This window comes from Crocuta crocuta, unplaced genomic scaffold, assembly GCF_008692635.1.
Source record: "Crocuta crocuta isolate KB4526 unplaced genomic scaffold, BGI_CrCroc_1.0 scaffold270, whole genome shotgun sequence".
In the NCBI taxonomy this organism is placed as follows: Eukaryota; Metazoa; Chordata; class Mammalia; order Carnivora; family Hyaenidae; genus Crocuta; species Crocuta crocuta.
The window spans coordinates 2,626,888-2,644,025 of NW_027527569.1; the positions used below are offsets into that span (position 1 = coordinate 2,626,888).

The window sequence follows — 17,138 nt, forward strand, 5'->3', positions numbered from 1 at the left end:
AGGGGAAGGGGAGGAAAAAAGGAGAGAGGGAAACAAACCACAAGAGACTCTTAATGATAGAGAACAAACTATGGATTGATGCGCGGAGGTGGGTGCGGGATGGGCTAGATGGGTGATGGACATTAAGGAGGGCACTTGTGATGAGCACTGGGTGTTGTACATAAGTGATGAATCACTGAATTCTACTCCTGAAACCAATATTGCACTGTATTGTTAACTAACTAGAATTTAAATTTAAAAAGGAGGGAAGGAAGGAAGTGGGGAGGGGAGGGAAGGAACTGTAAGGTTATCATCAAGAGATTTTGAAAAAGGTACTTTCATCTATTTGGCCCTCATCTGAAAATGTTAGGAATTAAGGAAGCTTTCAGTTTTACAACTGTGTTTCAGTCAAAATAGAATTTCTAATAAGAAAAAAAAAGAGACAAGACATTTTTTATGGCAAACACAACTAAAGAAAAAGCAGATAAACATATTGCCATTACTCAGATCACTAAAACAACAAAAATCTTAGGGCACAATAACTGACCATTTACACAGAATGCTGAAATAGCGAACATCTTAAGGAACTATGACATTTAGTGGATGTGATAATATAGGCAGAAATGGGGAGGAAAAAATTTGCCTTATGCTTTATATTTTTGCAGTATATCCAATATTGTTATACACAGTTTTACTAACCAACAGAACTTAGCAAAAAAGAAGTATTCCTTCCATGCCTTCTCCATTAACTGTGATAGATGAATGTTTTCCATTTGAGCCTTAGGTTGAAAGTAAACTTGCATTGACCAAAACAAACAAAAAAATAGACCCACCTATGTGAACAGTGCTAAGAATTTGAGAGATACTGGATGTCATATAAGAGCAAAACCAAGCATGCCAGTTATCTGCCAGATATTCAATTGGCTCACACCTTGAGACGTGTAGTCATTTTGAAAATGTATTTAATTTTAAATTATGAGGCCCAAACACTCTTTTCATTTCTCTTTCCTTGGCTTACCTTATGAAAGGCATAAACATAGACAAAGCCCAACAGAAAGTAAAGTTTGGGTATTTGTTTTCAGATGCGGGTTTACTTTCTGGTCTGGGTTTCAAAGACTCCAGTATAATATGAACTGCATATAATTAAAAAAAAATTGGGGTGCCTCGGTGGCTCAGTCAGGCAAGCATCTGACTTGATTTTGGCTCAGGTCATGATCTCACTGTTTCTGAGATGGAGCTCCCCATGGGTCTCTCGCTAACAGGTAGGAGCTTGCTTGGGATTCCCCCTCTCTCTCAGAATAAATACATTTTTAAAAATTACAAATATATGCTTATCGCAGGAATTTTGGAAAATAGAAAAAACGCAAAAAACAGCGAAAAAGCATCCTCCATCCAATCAATGGATATTACCATTATTTACTTTGTAGCTGGGATTTATACTACTTAGGTATCATTCAGCTACTTTTTATATCAGGAGTATTTCTGTGGGTCATTAAGTACTTAGCAGTTTTAAGGTGTCTACATAGTATCTCATTTTTTAGTGTTGCCATAATTCATTAAGGTTTTTTGATTATCATCTTAAAGTGAAGAGCTACAGCTTATTACAAGAGACTTCTTAATGTGCAAAAGAGAAACGCAGACACAGAAAATAAGGAAAAGTTAACATGAAGGCCATTAATGGAGGAGAAAACAGCTTAGAGGTAAGATAATAGGGTTCACCATACGGTAGGATTTATTCTTAAAAAATTTTAATGTTTTATTTATTTAAGAGAGAGAGACAGCGTGAGCAGGGGAGCGTCAGAGAGAGAGGGAGATACAGTATCCGAAACAGGCTCCAGGCTCTGAGCTGGGAGTCAGCACAGAGCCCGACGCGGGGCTCGAACCCATGAACCGTGAGATCATGACCTGAGCCGAAATCGGACGCTTAACTGACTGAGTTACCCAGGCCTCCCCCCATCTTTTTTTTTTTTTTAATTTTTAATGAATTTATTCTTATAGTACAAAAGGGTCACCCACCATGCATCTTACTTAGCGTTTACATTTGCGCCTTGAGAGGAGGTTTATTTATTTAAGAGAAAGTCGCGGTTTTATAACCTAAGCAAATACTGCCTATCCCACCGGGCTCAAACTCCCTTGGTGTGGTCTTTTAAATGCTTCGATACCCCTCAGAGAGGGCTTCGAGGTAAGACAAAAACCTGTTTGGCGCCAGAGCCACCAGAAAGACTTCTTTGTCAGTAGCTCGAGGGCGGAGGAGGGTGATGTGGGCCCAGGGGGTCGGACCTGCACTCTAAACCGGCTGTCTCCATGAAACCCACAGCAAGTTACGTGAAAGCGCAGACGCTTCAGCGCGTGGAGCGAAGACGAGCTTACGGCGTAAGAGTCAAGACATCGGCGCTCCCAGGGCCGCGCAGGCGCAACGTAGCTCCACGCTCTGGGGGTTGAGGTCCTCACTTTGTCGTCACAGGGCAGATGATCAGGGTGCGTCCGCCTCTTCCCTCCCCCTTCTACACTCCTCCCTTTTCCCCTCCCCTTGTCCCTCAGTCTTCTCCCTCCTTCTTCTCTCCCTCCCTCTGGCGTCCCCAGCCGACTCCCGCTTCCGGTCGGCGGCCGTCTGCGGAACGGTGTCCCGCCTCTTCCGCCTTTACAGCGGAGGTGGTGGCCGCAGCGGCGCCTGCGCATATTCTGTCAGGGTCAGCAGGCGGGTCCCCTGGGTGGTCCACCTGCGCGTCGCGGAGCCGCGCCGTGGGGGTCGATGGCGATGAACTATAACGCGAAGGATGAAGTGGATGGTGGGCCCCAGTGTGCTGCTGGGGGCACCGCTAAGAATCGGAGGCCGGATAACACGGCCTTCAAACAGCAACGGTTGCCGGCTTGGCAGCCCATCCTTACGGCTGGCACGGTGCTACCTACCTTCTTCATCATCGGCCTCATCTTCATCCCCATTGGCATCGGCATCTTCGTCACCTCCAACAACATCCGCGAGATCGAGGTGAGGGGAGGGAGCGGCGGTGGGAGTTGGCGCTGCCCCGGAGCGGGGTCCTCCCAGTCCGCTCCACTCCAGCCCCAACCTCAGCTCCTTGGAGGTTGACAGGCGGGCTCCACCCTCCCCCGCGTCTTCCCTCTGTTCTGTTTCTTCTTTTTTCTTCTATGTGTTTTCTGTATTTACAGTTTTGTCCGAGCTTCCTCTTGCGATTTACAGGGTTACAGACGGAATGGATGTTTAATGCAGGGGGTGGGTCAGGTGAAGAACGCCCCTTTAATGCCCGGTTTGTGTGGTTCGGTCGGGGTTTTCGCCTCCAACGGAGATTAAAAAAAAGCGGGGGGAAAAAAGAAGAAGTTATGTCTGAATGTAACTCCGGGAGAACTGACGTGGTCAGAGTGTCATTACTTGTGTAGGGATTACAGAGATTAACACGTGAGCCAGAGTCCTAGAGATATTGATGATTTTTATGTAAAGAAGTTGTCGTGTTACTTGGTCACATATTAGGACATGAAACCGAAGTGCGCACAGAACCTTTCATTTTGGGCTAATAAATGCTTTTAGTTTTAAGGCATGATACAGGTAAATGGTAACCAGAATCTTCCAATTCTGGTTTTGCTTTTAAACTGCTTTTAATAACTGCAGTACATCGCTCTAGTACCCGCCCTCTCCGAATTTAAATTTGAAAAAGAGTCAAGGGCTACACGCAGAGAATTAGTTGTACACCATGTATTGAACATTTTACTGTTATAAACAAGACAGAAACTTGGGAAAGCGTCTTGAGTGTAGGAGCGGTATCCTAGTATCTTCATCTATCTGTAGTGGTGAAGATAGGTAGATACTGGAATGTAAATGCTTTGTAGAGATATCCTGTATTAAAAGCTGCACATCCTCTTGTATATCAGAGGGTATTTTTATCTGTTTAGAAGGGCAAGAACTGGTACCTTCTCTTGATTCCTTCTGCTCTATTAGATTATGCCATTTTGCCCAAAATTTTATTAAATACTTTACATATGTGCATGTGATAATGGGACTTTCAGAGTAATTTTATTTTAATTACAGGAACAAAGATACCTATTTACAGTATAATTTATGATGTGACTTCTAAAAACAAAATCTGTATATCTTTTAATTGTACAATGCTCACTTTGATGTTACTTATAGTAATAGAATAGTATCAATAGCGTAGTTTTTGAATCTTTTACTAAAAATTCATTATTGGTTTAGTAACTGGAGAAAGTGCTACAGTACATTTCTTCAGCAGGTACTTTTATTTGTTTTATCCTTTTTACCTCCCTAATAGTCCTGCATATATAGTACTTGTCACCGAACCACTCTAGGATCACACATATCAGGATATGAGCAAAAACAGTGTAATGCAAGGACCCATGGGCTCTGGGTTGGAGTTAGGTAGAGTTGGTGTTAAATTCCAGCCCATCTACTAACTAGCTCAGTTTCTTGGAAAGCCTAATATGTCCAAGCCTAAGTCTCCTCACCTGTAAAATAGGTGAATGATGCCTGTCTTATAAAATGTGAGAATTAGAGACAATATAGGAAAGATTCCTGGCACTAAGTTTTTACAATAAATAGTTCCTCTCAGTATGATAATTACTGATCAGGAGATGAGAAATGGAGTCAGATTGATATTTGTTACTAAGCTGTCAGAGTGTTATAAAATTAAGACAAAAACCAAATGTCTTGATTCCCAGCTGTAATCTTTTATGCCACACTAAAATCCTTACTGCAATGTTAGTTAAGTAGAAGAAAAGAATTTAACATTAGACATTTGTCATTTTACTTAAACTTAAGATAATAAGATGAAAGTAGCAATAATTTCAAATTTTATATGATGGACATTGACTATCAGAACTCAACATCTGTTAACATTTACTATACTATGAAAATAAATTTTTACTTTCTTTTAAACTTTTGGGCTCTGAAATAAGTAAGGTTCTTCACACTAAGTAGTTGTTGAAATGAAAATTTCTTAACAAGCTCTCATGTATGTAATTCTGAATCAAGGTGCTGAGGGGTCTCCTGTGCCTTGGTCTGATGAAAAGGGCACTGAAGATTCAAGGCATTAGAGTTGAGGTCTCAGCTCTGTTACTCTCTAGACTGTGATTGTAGGTGTATTTTTGGGTCACAGTTTCTTCTTTTTTGAAGAATCAAAAGATTGAGACTACATGATCTCTGAAATGCTGTTCATTTCTAAAAATCTATGACTTCCAGCTTTAACATGATTTTAAAAAATGCTGCATATTTGAATTGTATCACCTTTAGAACCAGAGGAAATGAAAATTGGTAATGATTAGGAATTTTGTACTAATGCTGACAATTGTATAAATAGAATAATTTTTTTTTTTTTTAATTTGGCTGCTAAGTATGTAGAAAATTGGTTCTGGATTAGATGTGAGGTATTAGAAAAACTAGGGAACTTTCCCAAAACATACATGCTTGTTTCTACCAGCTACGTCTTTTGTTAGCCACTAGTTTAGGTTAAGATATTGTGAGGGTTATTAAAAGTAAATGGGTAATGAGAAGTTCTTGCCAGTCTCTACACTGTAAGTTGTTCACCCCTCTTTAGCTTGTTTCCTCAATTTTGAAAATTAAAAAAAATTTTTTTTAGTGTTTATTTATTTTTGAGAGAGAGAGGGACAGAGTGTGAGTGGGGCAGGCACAGAGAGAGGGCGACACAGAATCTGAAGCAGGCTCCAGGCTCTGAGTTGTCAGCGTACAGCCCAACGCGGGTCTTGAACCCATGAACCAAACCGTGAGATCATAACTTGAGCTGAAGTTGGACGCTTAACTGACTGAGCCACCCAGGCACCCCTCAATCTTGAAATTTTAAGAACTTTCATTGCTGTATTGCATCAACTTACTAGGCTAGAGGAGACTTGTCAAATCAGAATGCTTTTGTAATTTAACTTAAAGTGCTGATAAGTTCAAAAATCCATATGTTTTAGACAAAAATCAGTGGGTGTTTACCCTTCTCCCAGAAATATTATATTAAAAAATTACTCTTATAAAAGCACATTGGACTCCCCTGAAAAGGGTATAGAAAAATATTTTTAAATTTTAATGCTTATGTTTGGCAGTATTATCTTCCTAGCTCTGTCCTATTAGGTTTGTATATCTTATTTGGTTGGTTTTTAGATTTTCCACCATCTAATATAGTGAAGTTATTAGAAAACTAAAGTTGTTAATTATATCATTCATAAGAAAATAGTTTACATATTTAATATCTCACTTAACGCTAAAGTTTAATATCTTCATTTAATATTAGCAGCAAGGAATGAATATTTCCTTTAATTTGGCACTTCTAGAAGTGAGCCACATCCTTTTATAGCAAAAATAATGATTTTCTAGTCTAGGACCCTTGTTGGTAAGGCTGAGTTGTTTCTTGAATAGAGTTAACCTGAGAAAGGCAAGGAGATATTCTTAACTTTTGCAAAAGCATTTATCAGTGTGAAGTTATATAGTTTTAAATTAATGGTTAGAATCAGATGAGGACATTTTTCAAAGTAATATTGAGAATAAATTTAAAAACTAAATATTTACTTCAAATTAATATCGTCAAAAGGTTCAAGATAGGTTTTCATCAAATTTTAGAGGAATAGGACCCCTCTCACCCTCTTCCCCCTTGCTGCCAGCATGTTTGATAGAGAAGTTCCAACTCGCCTCTGCTTTATCTTATGTCATTTACTGCTCTCAATTATTTAATTCTGGTTATTTTCTGTTTCTTTAATTTCTGATAAAAATATTCATCTGTTGTTTGTACTTACGTGTAACTTGGAGTCTTACATAATAAGAGTTTTAAGAGGATTAGATTTCTCTTCTGCATTTAGTATTATTCTTTGTGTCTGCTTAGCTTATAGCTAAGAGTCAAGGAAGAATGAGTTGCTGTGTAGAAATGATTGTTAAAGGTAAGCCACGTTATGTTAAGAAGTTTAAAATTTTGATATTCAAATGAATTGCAGCTGCTTAGAAGCTGACTCTTGGAAATTAAGAGGTTTGTGGTGTTTTAATTTGTTTCTCAAGTAACTTTAGTACTTAAGAGCAAGATATAACAAAGTAAATATGGCTGGCCCAGACCATTTTGTAAAGCTCAGGAACTGAGAATGGTCCTATAAATGAAAATTTGCAATTGATTTGATGATAGGGAACACTAACTTTGGATGTCACTTATGGAATGTTAACCCCACCTCAATAATTTCATTCTTATTAGTAGGCCTGTATTACCAGAATATTGTATGCAATTGTCATTATTATATTTTGAATTTCATCAATAAAAATTTGTGCAAAGTTGTTTTCTTTTGTTACATAGGAACCTACATAATATCCTTGACCTTGCTCCTTGATTTGCAAAGTCCAGAGTGTTTACTTTCTGGCCCTTTACAGAAAAGAATTTCCTGCCCTTGACTTAGAGTTTTAAAGAAACATACAGATAAATTTAGCATTTGTTAAAAAAAAAAAAGCAGTGTTTAACTTATACGTTCTAATCCTCAGTAATCTTTCAAGATAGGTATAATGATCCCTGATAATTGCTTGTGTTGAATCTTCTTTGTACACATTTAATAGATGTAAAGTACCTTAGCTAAACTTAACATTAATCTTGACTCAGGTGATCTCATTCTTCATTTTTTTTTTGTCATAGTCAGATAAAGTTCAAGCTACGTAAAAAAAAAAAATTGCTTTTGAAATTTTTACTTTGAAGAAAGGATTCCAGATAAATTCTTTGGCATGTAATTATTAGTTCAGAGGGGTACTTAAAATGCCATTTAAAAAAATTAATCTAATTAATACTTAAAATGATTTACCTTATTACTCAGCATTTTGTTGGGTGACCTGTTTAGGTTTTAACATTGATTTCCTTTAAGACAAACTTACATTCTAAAATGGAAGTTTTCCAGTCCTTCTTATATAGTGTAAAAACTGCATGTCCTTCAAATTCCACCTTTCCAAGCGCATTAAATCCAGTTTGTTTCTTAGGAATAGGATGTATTTTTAGAATTACTAAAAAGAAATGGCAGTTTGATTTAGAGGAACAATTACAATGGTAGCAAAACAAAGCTGAGAAATATAATAACTCTTAAACTAATCTAGTCATCTATCTATTTTACCTCTGATTATTTGTGTTTTATATTTAAGCTAATGGACAGGTCTACAATTTATCATTGTATTCTGTTCTGTGCTTTGTATACTTTTGACATTTAATAAGTATTAACTTTTTAAAATAAGGGAACTGTAGTTCCTCTTCCCCCAGTAGCCTCTTTCTTTCTAGGATAAGTTATAGATTATTGTCTTTAGTATAAACTTTTTCCCTACCTTTATTGAGGTATACAGTTGACAAATAAAAATTGTATATTTTAAGGTGTTCAGTGTGATGGGTTGATATATGTATGTATACATTGTGAAATGATCCCCATAATCAAGCTGATTAGCACATCTGTCACCTACAGTTCCTGTTTAAAACCATTTTTTTTTGGTGTAAACACTTTGGTGAGAGCACTTAAGATTCATTCTCTTAACAAAAAGATGTGAAATGACAACTGTTGGAGAGGGTGTTGAGAAAACGGAACCCGGTGGAATGTAAATCAGTATGACCATTATGGAAGATCCTCAAAAAATTAAAAAGGGAACTACCATAGGATCCCACAGTCCCACTACTGAGTATATATCCACAGGAGATGGAATTAGTATCTGAAAGAGATATCTACATCCCATGTTCACAAACTGTGTTTATATCCAACAGATTTTATTACAATCTGGACATTAGGACAAGTTACCCTTGAATTTTAGCTGATAAAGGATATAATGGATTTTGGTGGTCAAAATTCATAGGATGAATTAAATTTATCAAGAGTTTTAATTGACATTGAGCACATTCTGTACGTAAAGTACTGTTCTGGGTATAGTGAACGTTAGAAAAATGTTTGTGGACAGGGTCTCTTAAAATTTTTTTTTTTTTTTTAGTCAAGTAGAGAGCCCTTCTTAAGTAGCCTAGAATGTTTGGGGTGGGAGGATATATGAGATTATACACGTAAAAGGAAAAGTAAGCATTTCTTGAGTGGCACAAATAGAATATGCCTTAATATTTCAAAGGGACATAAGATCACATCTGTCTTTGATAAACGGAAGAAAAATTTGTGGTGGAGATAGGCTTTGAGCTAGAACTGAAAGGATAAATAACACTTTTAAATGGGAGGTTGGATGCATTCCAAGAAAGAAGATTAATATGAACAAAGGTGTAGTGACAGGAAATCAAAAGGCATAGAGAAAATCGGAATAAGGGCAAATAAGCCAGTGCTAGGTTGTGGATAGACTTGAGTATTTGACAATGAGTATGTTGAGCTAGGTGAGTGACATGATTGATACAGTGTGTATCCATTAGGATTGGGTTCAACAATGAGGAATTCAGATTTTCATTCTCATGTAAAAATCCCTTAGAAACATGGTTTCTGGCTAGTTGTAGAGGTTGTTTTGCTGGGTCGTCACTCCATCTAGTTTACTGCTCTGCTATTCTTATGGATTGGATCCAATGCTGACAGTCCAGAATGGAGGAGAGAGTTCTGTCGTCACATCCTTTTCCAGGCAGCAGTGTGAAAGAAGGGATAAAGAACATAGGCCTTTTAAAGAAGGTTCATGGAAGCTGCCACATACTGTCTCTACTTAGTAACATGGCCACATGGCTGTAAGGGAGGCTAGAGGCTAGAGGCTAGAAATGTGGTCTTTATTTGATAACAAGATTGGTGTGTGTTTTTGTTTTGTTTTTAGAGAAATTGCTTGTCTTTTTTTTTTTAAGTTTATTTATTTATGTTGAGAGACACAGACATAGCACAAGTGGCAGAAGGGCAGAGAGAGAGGGACAGAGAATCCCAAGCAGGCTTTGCCCTGCCAGAACAGCTTGATGTGAGACTCGAACTCATGAAACCGCGAGATCATGATCTGAGCTGAAACCAAGAGTCGGATGCTTAGCTGACTGAGCCATCCAGGCTTTCCTCTGTGTGTGTGTGTGTGTGTGTGTGTGTGTGTTTAAGATTTTAAATTTTGGTGTAGTTAACATACAATGTTATATTAGTTTCAGATATACAGTATACGGATTCAACTAGTCTATACATTACTCATTACTCATCATGATAAGTGTATTCTTTAATCTCCATCCCCTATTTCACCCATCCCCCCTACCCAGCCCTCCCTCTAGTAATCATCAGTTTGTTCTCTATAGTTAGTAATTGAGTTTTAAACTATGGAAGAAAGGTAGCACAAAAATTTAAGTTGGAGGGTGTTAGGAGTCTCTGCAAAATTGGACTATATAGAGAAAGATTTTTTTCTGGTAGTAATATGTTGGCTAGTTGGGAGCTAAATCATCTTGTATGAGTCTAGTAGTTTAGATACTGAAAAATAGATTGCATTTTTATATTGATTATAGTATTGAGTTGACCTTGATTTCATAGTAAACGGCATTATGTATTGTTTTGTATGTGAAAAGGAAATCAGGTGTATCACTTTGTTGATAACTTTTTAAAAAATAATAGAAAGAATATTGAATATCTTTACCTTCCTTTTATTTTCTTCAGCCTCTCTTTTTTCCTTTGCTGTTCAACATATAAGTGTGTTCTAGTTCTACCTCTTAAAAATGAAAAGTCCTATCTTAATTCTGTGTATAATAAAAATATTAATGAGTTAACTTTGAATATTTGTCATGCTAAAAATTTTGTGTACAGGTGTCATTTGACGTAGTGACACATGGTAATGTTATTATTATTCTTTTTTTTTTTTTTTTTAAGAAGGGAATGTTAACTCTGAGATTAAGTCATTTGCTAGTCACATAGCTAGAATTCATATCCTAGCACTCTTACCCTTTGTTTTGATTCTTTTAGGTGCTGGTTTGTATTTTTTTTTTCTACAGAGTTCCACACATATTGATAATGTCCATTCTCATCTTTCATTCACTTAATTCACTGTCTGAAGTATATTGGATAGTTAGATCTAAAGTGCTACGAAGAAACATGAAGGAAGGAAAGGGAATAGGAAGGGTTGAAGAATGATTGACAGTTTTAAAGAGAATAGTCAGAGAAGGCCTCAGTAAAGTGGTATTTGAATAAAGATATAAAAGAAATCAGGGAATGAGCCATATTGATAACTAAGGGAAAGATATTCCAGGCAGAAGAAGTAGTAAGCAAAAGTCCTGAAGAGTGTGTTTAATAGGATGTTTGAGGGAAGAGGCTAGTGTGGCTGGAGTAGAGTGAGAAGTGGGGAAGGTTAGTAGAAGATAGGGTTAGAGTGGTTAAGTAATGGGGTACACATATGGGATCCATAAGGATTTTGGAACCTATTGAAAAGCTTCACACAGACTGGTGACATGATCTTACTTATGTTTAAAAGAGTCATTCTGGCCATGAAATGGAGAATATTACCTGGGGGATAAGAATAGAAGTGGGTGTGGGGAAGCAAGAATGTTCTATCTTCTTCAGAGTCCTTCTAGCTGGACTAAGAATCAAACTGACATGAGACAATCCAATTCAACAGTGTACATATGGGGAATCCATACAGACATGAAAATTCCAAAAACAAGCAAAATGAGGTATATATATATGTCATAATAAACTAAGGAGAAGGGATAGGGGTTTGGAACTTTAAAGGGAACTAGTTCACAGACAGATAATTGGTTAGTAAACAAATGTTTGCTGGACCAGTCAGAAACAATAGGGCATAGAAAACTTTGATCATACAGGCCTTGGTAGGTTCCTCCTTGTCTACCATATCTAGTTCATAGTATAATGAATGCAGTTATCTATGATCATAGCTCTTTTCCTGGAGCAGGTCCTCCATCTAAATTGTTTTTAGGCAGTTGTGGGGGAGGTAAAAACCTTTTCCTGAATCTACTGGGTTTTGATGGCTTTTTAACTCCAAGTAAACTTTTAGCTAGAGTGGCCCGTCTGGGAACAACTTGCTCTTGGCCCCTACACAGGAAACCTGGTAAGGGTAGTATGTGTGTGGGGAGTGAGAGAAATTGTAGAATCAAAGATAACTTTAAGATATTTTGACCTGCATTGGAAGGATGGTGTTGTAGTTTATTGAGATAGTAGAAGACTGTAGGAGAAGTTTTGGTATAGTGGTAGGGGTTTGAGCGTGAGAAGCTGAAAAAAGGGGTTCTATTTTTGACTTGCTAGGATGAGATGCCTTTTAGACATCCAAGTTGTAAATAATGAGTAGGCAATTGAATATATGAGTGTAGGGGGAAGGTTGAGACTTTGGTTGCATATTTTGCAGGTTAACACAGATGATATGTAAAGACAAGATAGAATGTAGTCAAGAGAGTGGTTTTATAGGGCAAAGAAAAGTGAGAGCTTCTAGACAGCCCTGAGTCACTCCAGTGTATATAGAGGTTGGGGAGAGGGGAGGAACAGCTAAGGGGATTGGAAAGGAGCAGCCAGTGAAGTAGGAGAAAAACAAGGGAAATGCAGTGTCCTGGAAACCAGTTTTGAGGAAGAGCGTGTGAACGATAATAATGCCCAGGGCTGCTGCCACTAGTTCATATGAAGGGAGTGTTGAGAGCTGACCTTTGTATTAACATAAAAAGCATGGTGAACCTGTCTTAAAGTGAATGCCATTATCATCCACCTTGTTTTTCACACCAGAAATCCTGGAAGTCAAACTAATTTGTCATCATCCCATCTCTAGGTTCTAAGTTCTATAGATTCTAGAGTCTACTTTTTTGAATCTGTCTTTTCCTCATTTCCACTGCCCTTTTCTTAGTTTGTGTTCTCAACATTTCCCACCTGGATTATTGCCGTGGCATTCTATTTTCTTTGCTTCTAGTCTGGGATTTTCTTTGTCTTGTTTCAAAAAATATTTACTTATTTTGAGGGGGGAGTGGGGCTAGGACGGGGAGAGAGAGGGAGAGAGAGAATCCCAAGCAGGCTCTGCACTGTCAGCTCAGAGCCTAACATGGGGCTTGATCTCATGAACTGTGAGAGTATGACCTGAGCCGAAATCAAGAGTCGGACACTCAGCACACTGAGCCACCGAGACACCCCTAGTCTGGTATTGTCTTTAGTCTTTCTGTACATTACTGACAGGGTGATCTTTTTAAAAGACTATTTCATTTTCTTGCTTAGAGTTTCTCCTATGGTTCCCTCTAGTATTCAGGCTAATGTTCAAACTCTCCTCCCCCCCCTTTTTTTTAATCTTCAGACCCCTTAACATGGAAAGTAATTTTCTTTATGCTATCATAAACACTCTCTAACCTCACCTCCTACCACTCCCCTACCCTTTGCTCTAGTCATAGCAGACAGTTATAGTTTCTGGAATGTAGTTTGCGGTCTACCTGAAATGTCCTTCCTTTCTTATCCTGACATTTGTTTCAAATTTCATTTCTGTCAACATTGTGGAAAGTGTGCCTGATTCCTCCCTTTCCCCACCTGATATATATGTCTCTCAGGTTCCGTAAGTATTAGCTTATGGCCTGACAATATCAAATTATATCCTGTAATTATTAAGATGACTTTCTGTTTCACTAGTCTAAATTTTTTTGTAGTATGAACAATGTATTTTTCCATTATGTTTTTCCATTCTATAGCACAATGCTTGGCATCTAATGGGGGCAAGATGTCTTAATGAACAAGTTAATTAACCTAAGTACAGTCAAGACATTTTAAAACAATTATTAATCATCTGAACGGTACTGTGGGTCTGAAGAAATTATTGAAATTAGCCAAGGAAAGTGTTATAGAGTAGAAGATGAAATTTGTATGATATGATTTCCATTGTCATGAGCACCCTGTGAAGGCACACACATGAGTTGTCTCTTTCCACAGTGTCAGCTTTATTCAATCATAAAACAAAGTTAATCACAATTATAAAGCAGGTTCAGGATTCCAAACTCAGTATCATTTCACCATGTGATTAAACTTGGCTTCTTACACAGCACACAGAGCAGAACATAGATAAACCACACAAAAAACAAGATAACAGAAGGCTGTAGGAAGTTAAAAAGTCAGCCTGTGGATGTGAAGTTGATATGAGACCTCACCTGGTCCAGGTCAGCTCTGGGCACTTACTCCTTGTTAGGTTCAAGCAGTGAAGGATCTCAGTTCTGTTCAGAGACAATCGGGCAGAGCCTTCGGTGGCTGTTGCCTTTTTTAAGTGGTCAGACATAGAGGTCAAATCTAAAGAGTGACATTTTGCTGCAAAAATCCTCCCCTTTTAAAGGAATTTAATTGGTTTTGGGCCCCTGCAGACCTCCTCTGGTTCTGCATATTATCAGTTCTGGGGTGTCAGCTGATGCTGGTCCTGGTGATATCTCCTAGCTGTAGGACCTTTAACTACTTGCATCACTCCTTGACACAAGCCTTCTGCTTGTAATAAGAAACTCCATTTTGCTGTCTACACCCATCCATGTCTAAAGACAAAACAAATTTGCTTGTTGAACAGTAACCTAGATAGTGCTGAAAATTTAGCAAATGGGTTGATTGGCAAATGTTGCAGCAAAGGAGAGGGGGTGCATGATTTTAAAAATGGCATAAAATACACTCACTGCTCTGCACACCAACACAGATTTTTTTGAGGTTTATTTTAAAAGTAAGTGCTGTTGTATACATATTAGTTCTGAAAATTTGGAAGCCAAAGACCAACCACCAGTTATATGGATTTGTAGTTTAATTTCTAAACTTAATTAAAATTTATTCAAGGATGATTATATACAGTATAGCGTCTAATAACATTGTTCATCAATATACTAAGTGGGCTATTGTTCTAAGCTGTCAGGTCTCACATTATATATGATTATATTTAGTGGGGTTTTTTTAAGTTTATTTATTTATTTTGAGAGAGGCGGGGTGGCAGGAGGGTCAGAGAAATAGGGGAAGAGAGAGAATCCCAAGCAGGCTCCACACTGTCAGTGCAGAGCTCGGGGTGGCAGGGAGGGGGAGAGATGGTTGAATTCATGAGATCATGGCTAGAGCCGAAATCAAGAGTTGGACACTCAACCTACTAAGCCACCCAGGTGCCCCGAATTATAATTAGTTTTGAATTAATTTTTTTTTAATTTTTTGAATTAATTAATTTTTACTTAATTTTTTAGAAGACATAATGTCATTTTTTCCCCCTCTTTAAAAATATTAGCATGAGGTCTCAAAGTTTGATCTGTAGTGGAAGCAATGAGAGTCAAATTCAAGGATACCAAATATATTGCTAAGGAAGAATTAGCAGAACTTGGGGGCTAATGCCAAAGTAGAGATTTTGAGCTTAGATGCTTGGGGCAGTGGTGATGCTTTAGCCAGGGCAGAGGGGTGCAAGAGCACCTGGTTCTGAGCGTCCTAAATAGATCAGTTCAGCCAGTGGCCACTGACAAAATCCAAAGGCCATCTCCAAAGTGGTGAAAATACTTCTAGGTTTATATAAGGAAAATGTGGGACAAAGGTCAGTGGGTACATGCAGGTGGGCAGTAGAAGTCAGGTCAGTCATTGTCTTGGAGTCAATCTTGCAGAGGTCCTGGCTCAGGGCAGTCCTTGTCGCTTAAAGGGGGGTAGTATCAGTTCCCATTTCAGGGATGCTTTGCCCGAAGGGTCTTTTGCTTGAGTTAAGAGATAAACTGGAAGGAACTTAATCATTTAGAAAGTACAGACTGAGGTCAAAATGGAGGTAGTTGAAGTCCTTTTTCAGTACCATTTACAGATATCAAAAAACAGTTGGGTGTAAGATTAAGGGATTCAATGAATCATTATTGATTTTTTTTAAAGCTAAATTTTTAGGGACGCACAATTAAAAAGGATTAAACAATCATAAATGTATGAATTTTCAAAAAATCACCATAAATTTGAAATAGATAGAGATGGTCAGAATTTCAAGTAGGAAGGAAGAAACTCTACCAAGGGAATTCCTCTAGGAAAATACAAATGGGACTGGGGTGTTGATAAGACCAGTGACAATTTAGAGAGGGGAGTATAATGGATGACACATGATATAAGGTGGTATGAGGAAGTTATTGTGAGAAAGTAGTGCTTGAGACAAGCCACTAATATTTGGACATCAATTGTATAACTATATAAAAACAGTATTTTATATAGAAGTGATCATGTATTTCCTCAAAATAGAAAGCTCTGCTTTATTCATATTAATTTATCTGTTCCTTTAATCTCCTGTTTTATGTGGATTGGAGCATAATTAGCAAGGCCCTTTTCATTAGTTTTCTCCTAGGCAGTTTTTATAACTTGATACCTTAGAAAGACTGTTAAGGGATAGACTAAAACTTTATTTGGAATTATTTTTTTTTGTTGGTAGAAATGAGTTAAATGCCATATAGAAAAACTTTGTATTATAAAATTCTATTTCAAACTCTAAAAGTTAAGATGGTCCTGCGATGATATTGTCAGGGAAGAAGTTCTGCTACCCTTCAAGGTCCTTCTAGTTGGACTAAGAATCAAATTGACATGAGACACATTAACAGGAGAAAATAAAATTTGATAATATACTACAGGGAATCCATACTGTCATAGAAATTCCAGCAGTTAGGCAACATGATGCTTATATATGAGCTGAGGAGAGGATTAGGGATCTGAGGATACAAAGGAGAGAAAAAGACCATTAGCAGGAAGGAGAAAGGAGGTATTTGGAAAGCAGAGATTGCCCTGTTGTGTTGATAAGTTTCTTAGGTAAAGAATCTCTGTTAGTTAGGTTAGAATCTCTGTTAGATTGTTAGGTAGGAATCTCTGTTAATAGCTCTCTTCCTGGTACAAGTAGGCATTTGAGGGGGAAGTGAAGGGCGTTGCCTCAATCTGCTGGGTTTTGATTGCTTTTAACTTAAATAATGTTCATGCCAAAGTGGCCCATCTTGGGGCTGCCTGCCCTTGGCCCCTACAATATCTACTTATCATAACAAAGTTGTTTTTAATCTATAATTTAGTTGAAAAGTATGAAGATTTGGTAGCACTGTTTAAAACATCTGTGTATTCACAATTGAAACCAATTTTATTTGTAAATACAATACTTTAAAATTGACTTCCGGGGCATCTGGTGGCTCAACTGGTTAAGCGTCCAACTTCCGCTCAGGTCATGATCTCACGATTGGTGAGTTTGAGCCCTGCATTGTGTTCCATGGCCACAGCTCAGAGCCTGGAGCCTGCTTTGTATTCTGTGTCTTCCTCTCTCTCTGCTCCTCCCTCACTCATGCTCTGTC

The 17,138-nt window shown here is 37.9% G+C and overlaps 1 protein-coding gene across 1 annotated transcript in view; it reads left to right on the forward strand.

Annotated features, from left to right (window-relative positions):
- Positions 1-2,433: 2,433 nt before the first annotated feature.
- TMEM30A (transmembrane protein 30A) overlaps positions 2,434-17,138 on the forward strand; it is a 36,826-nt gene continuing 22,121 nt past the window's right edge. The window contains 2 exon segments of the mRNA XM_077770242.1: positions 2,434-2,619; positions 2,621-2,968. Coding sequence (XP_077626368.1) covers positions 2,449-2,619; positions 2,621-2,968 — 519 coding nt within the window. The 5' untranslated portion in view covers positions 2,434-2,448.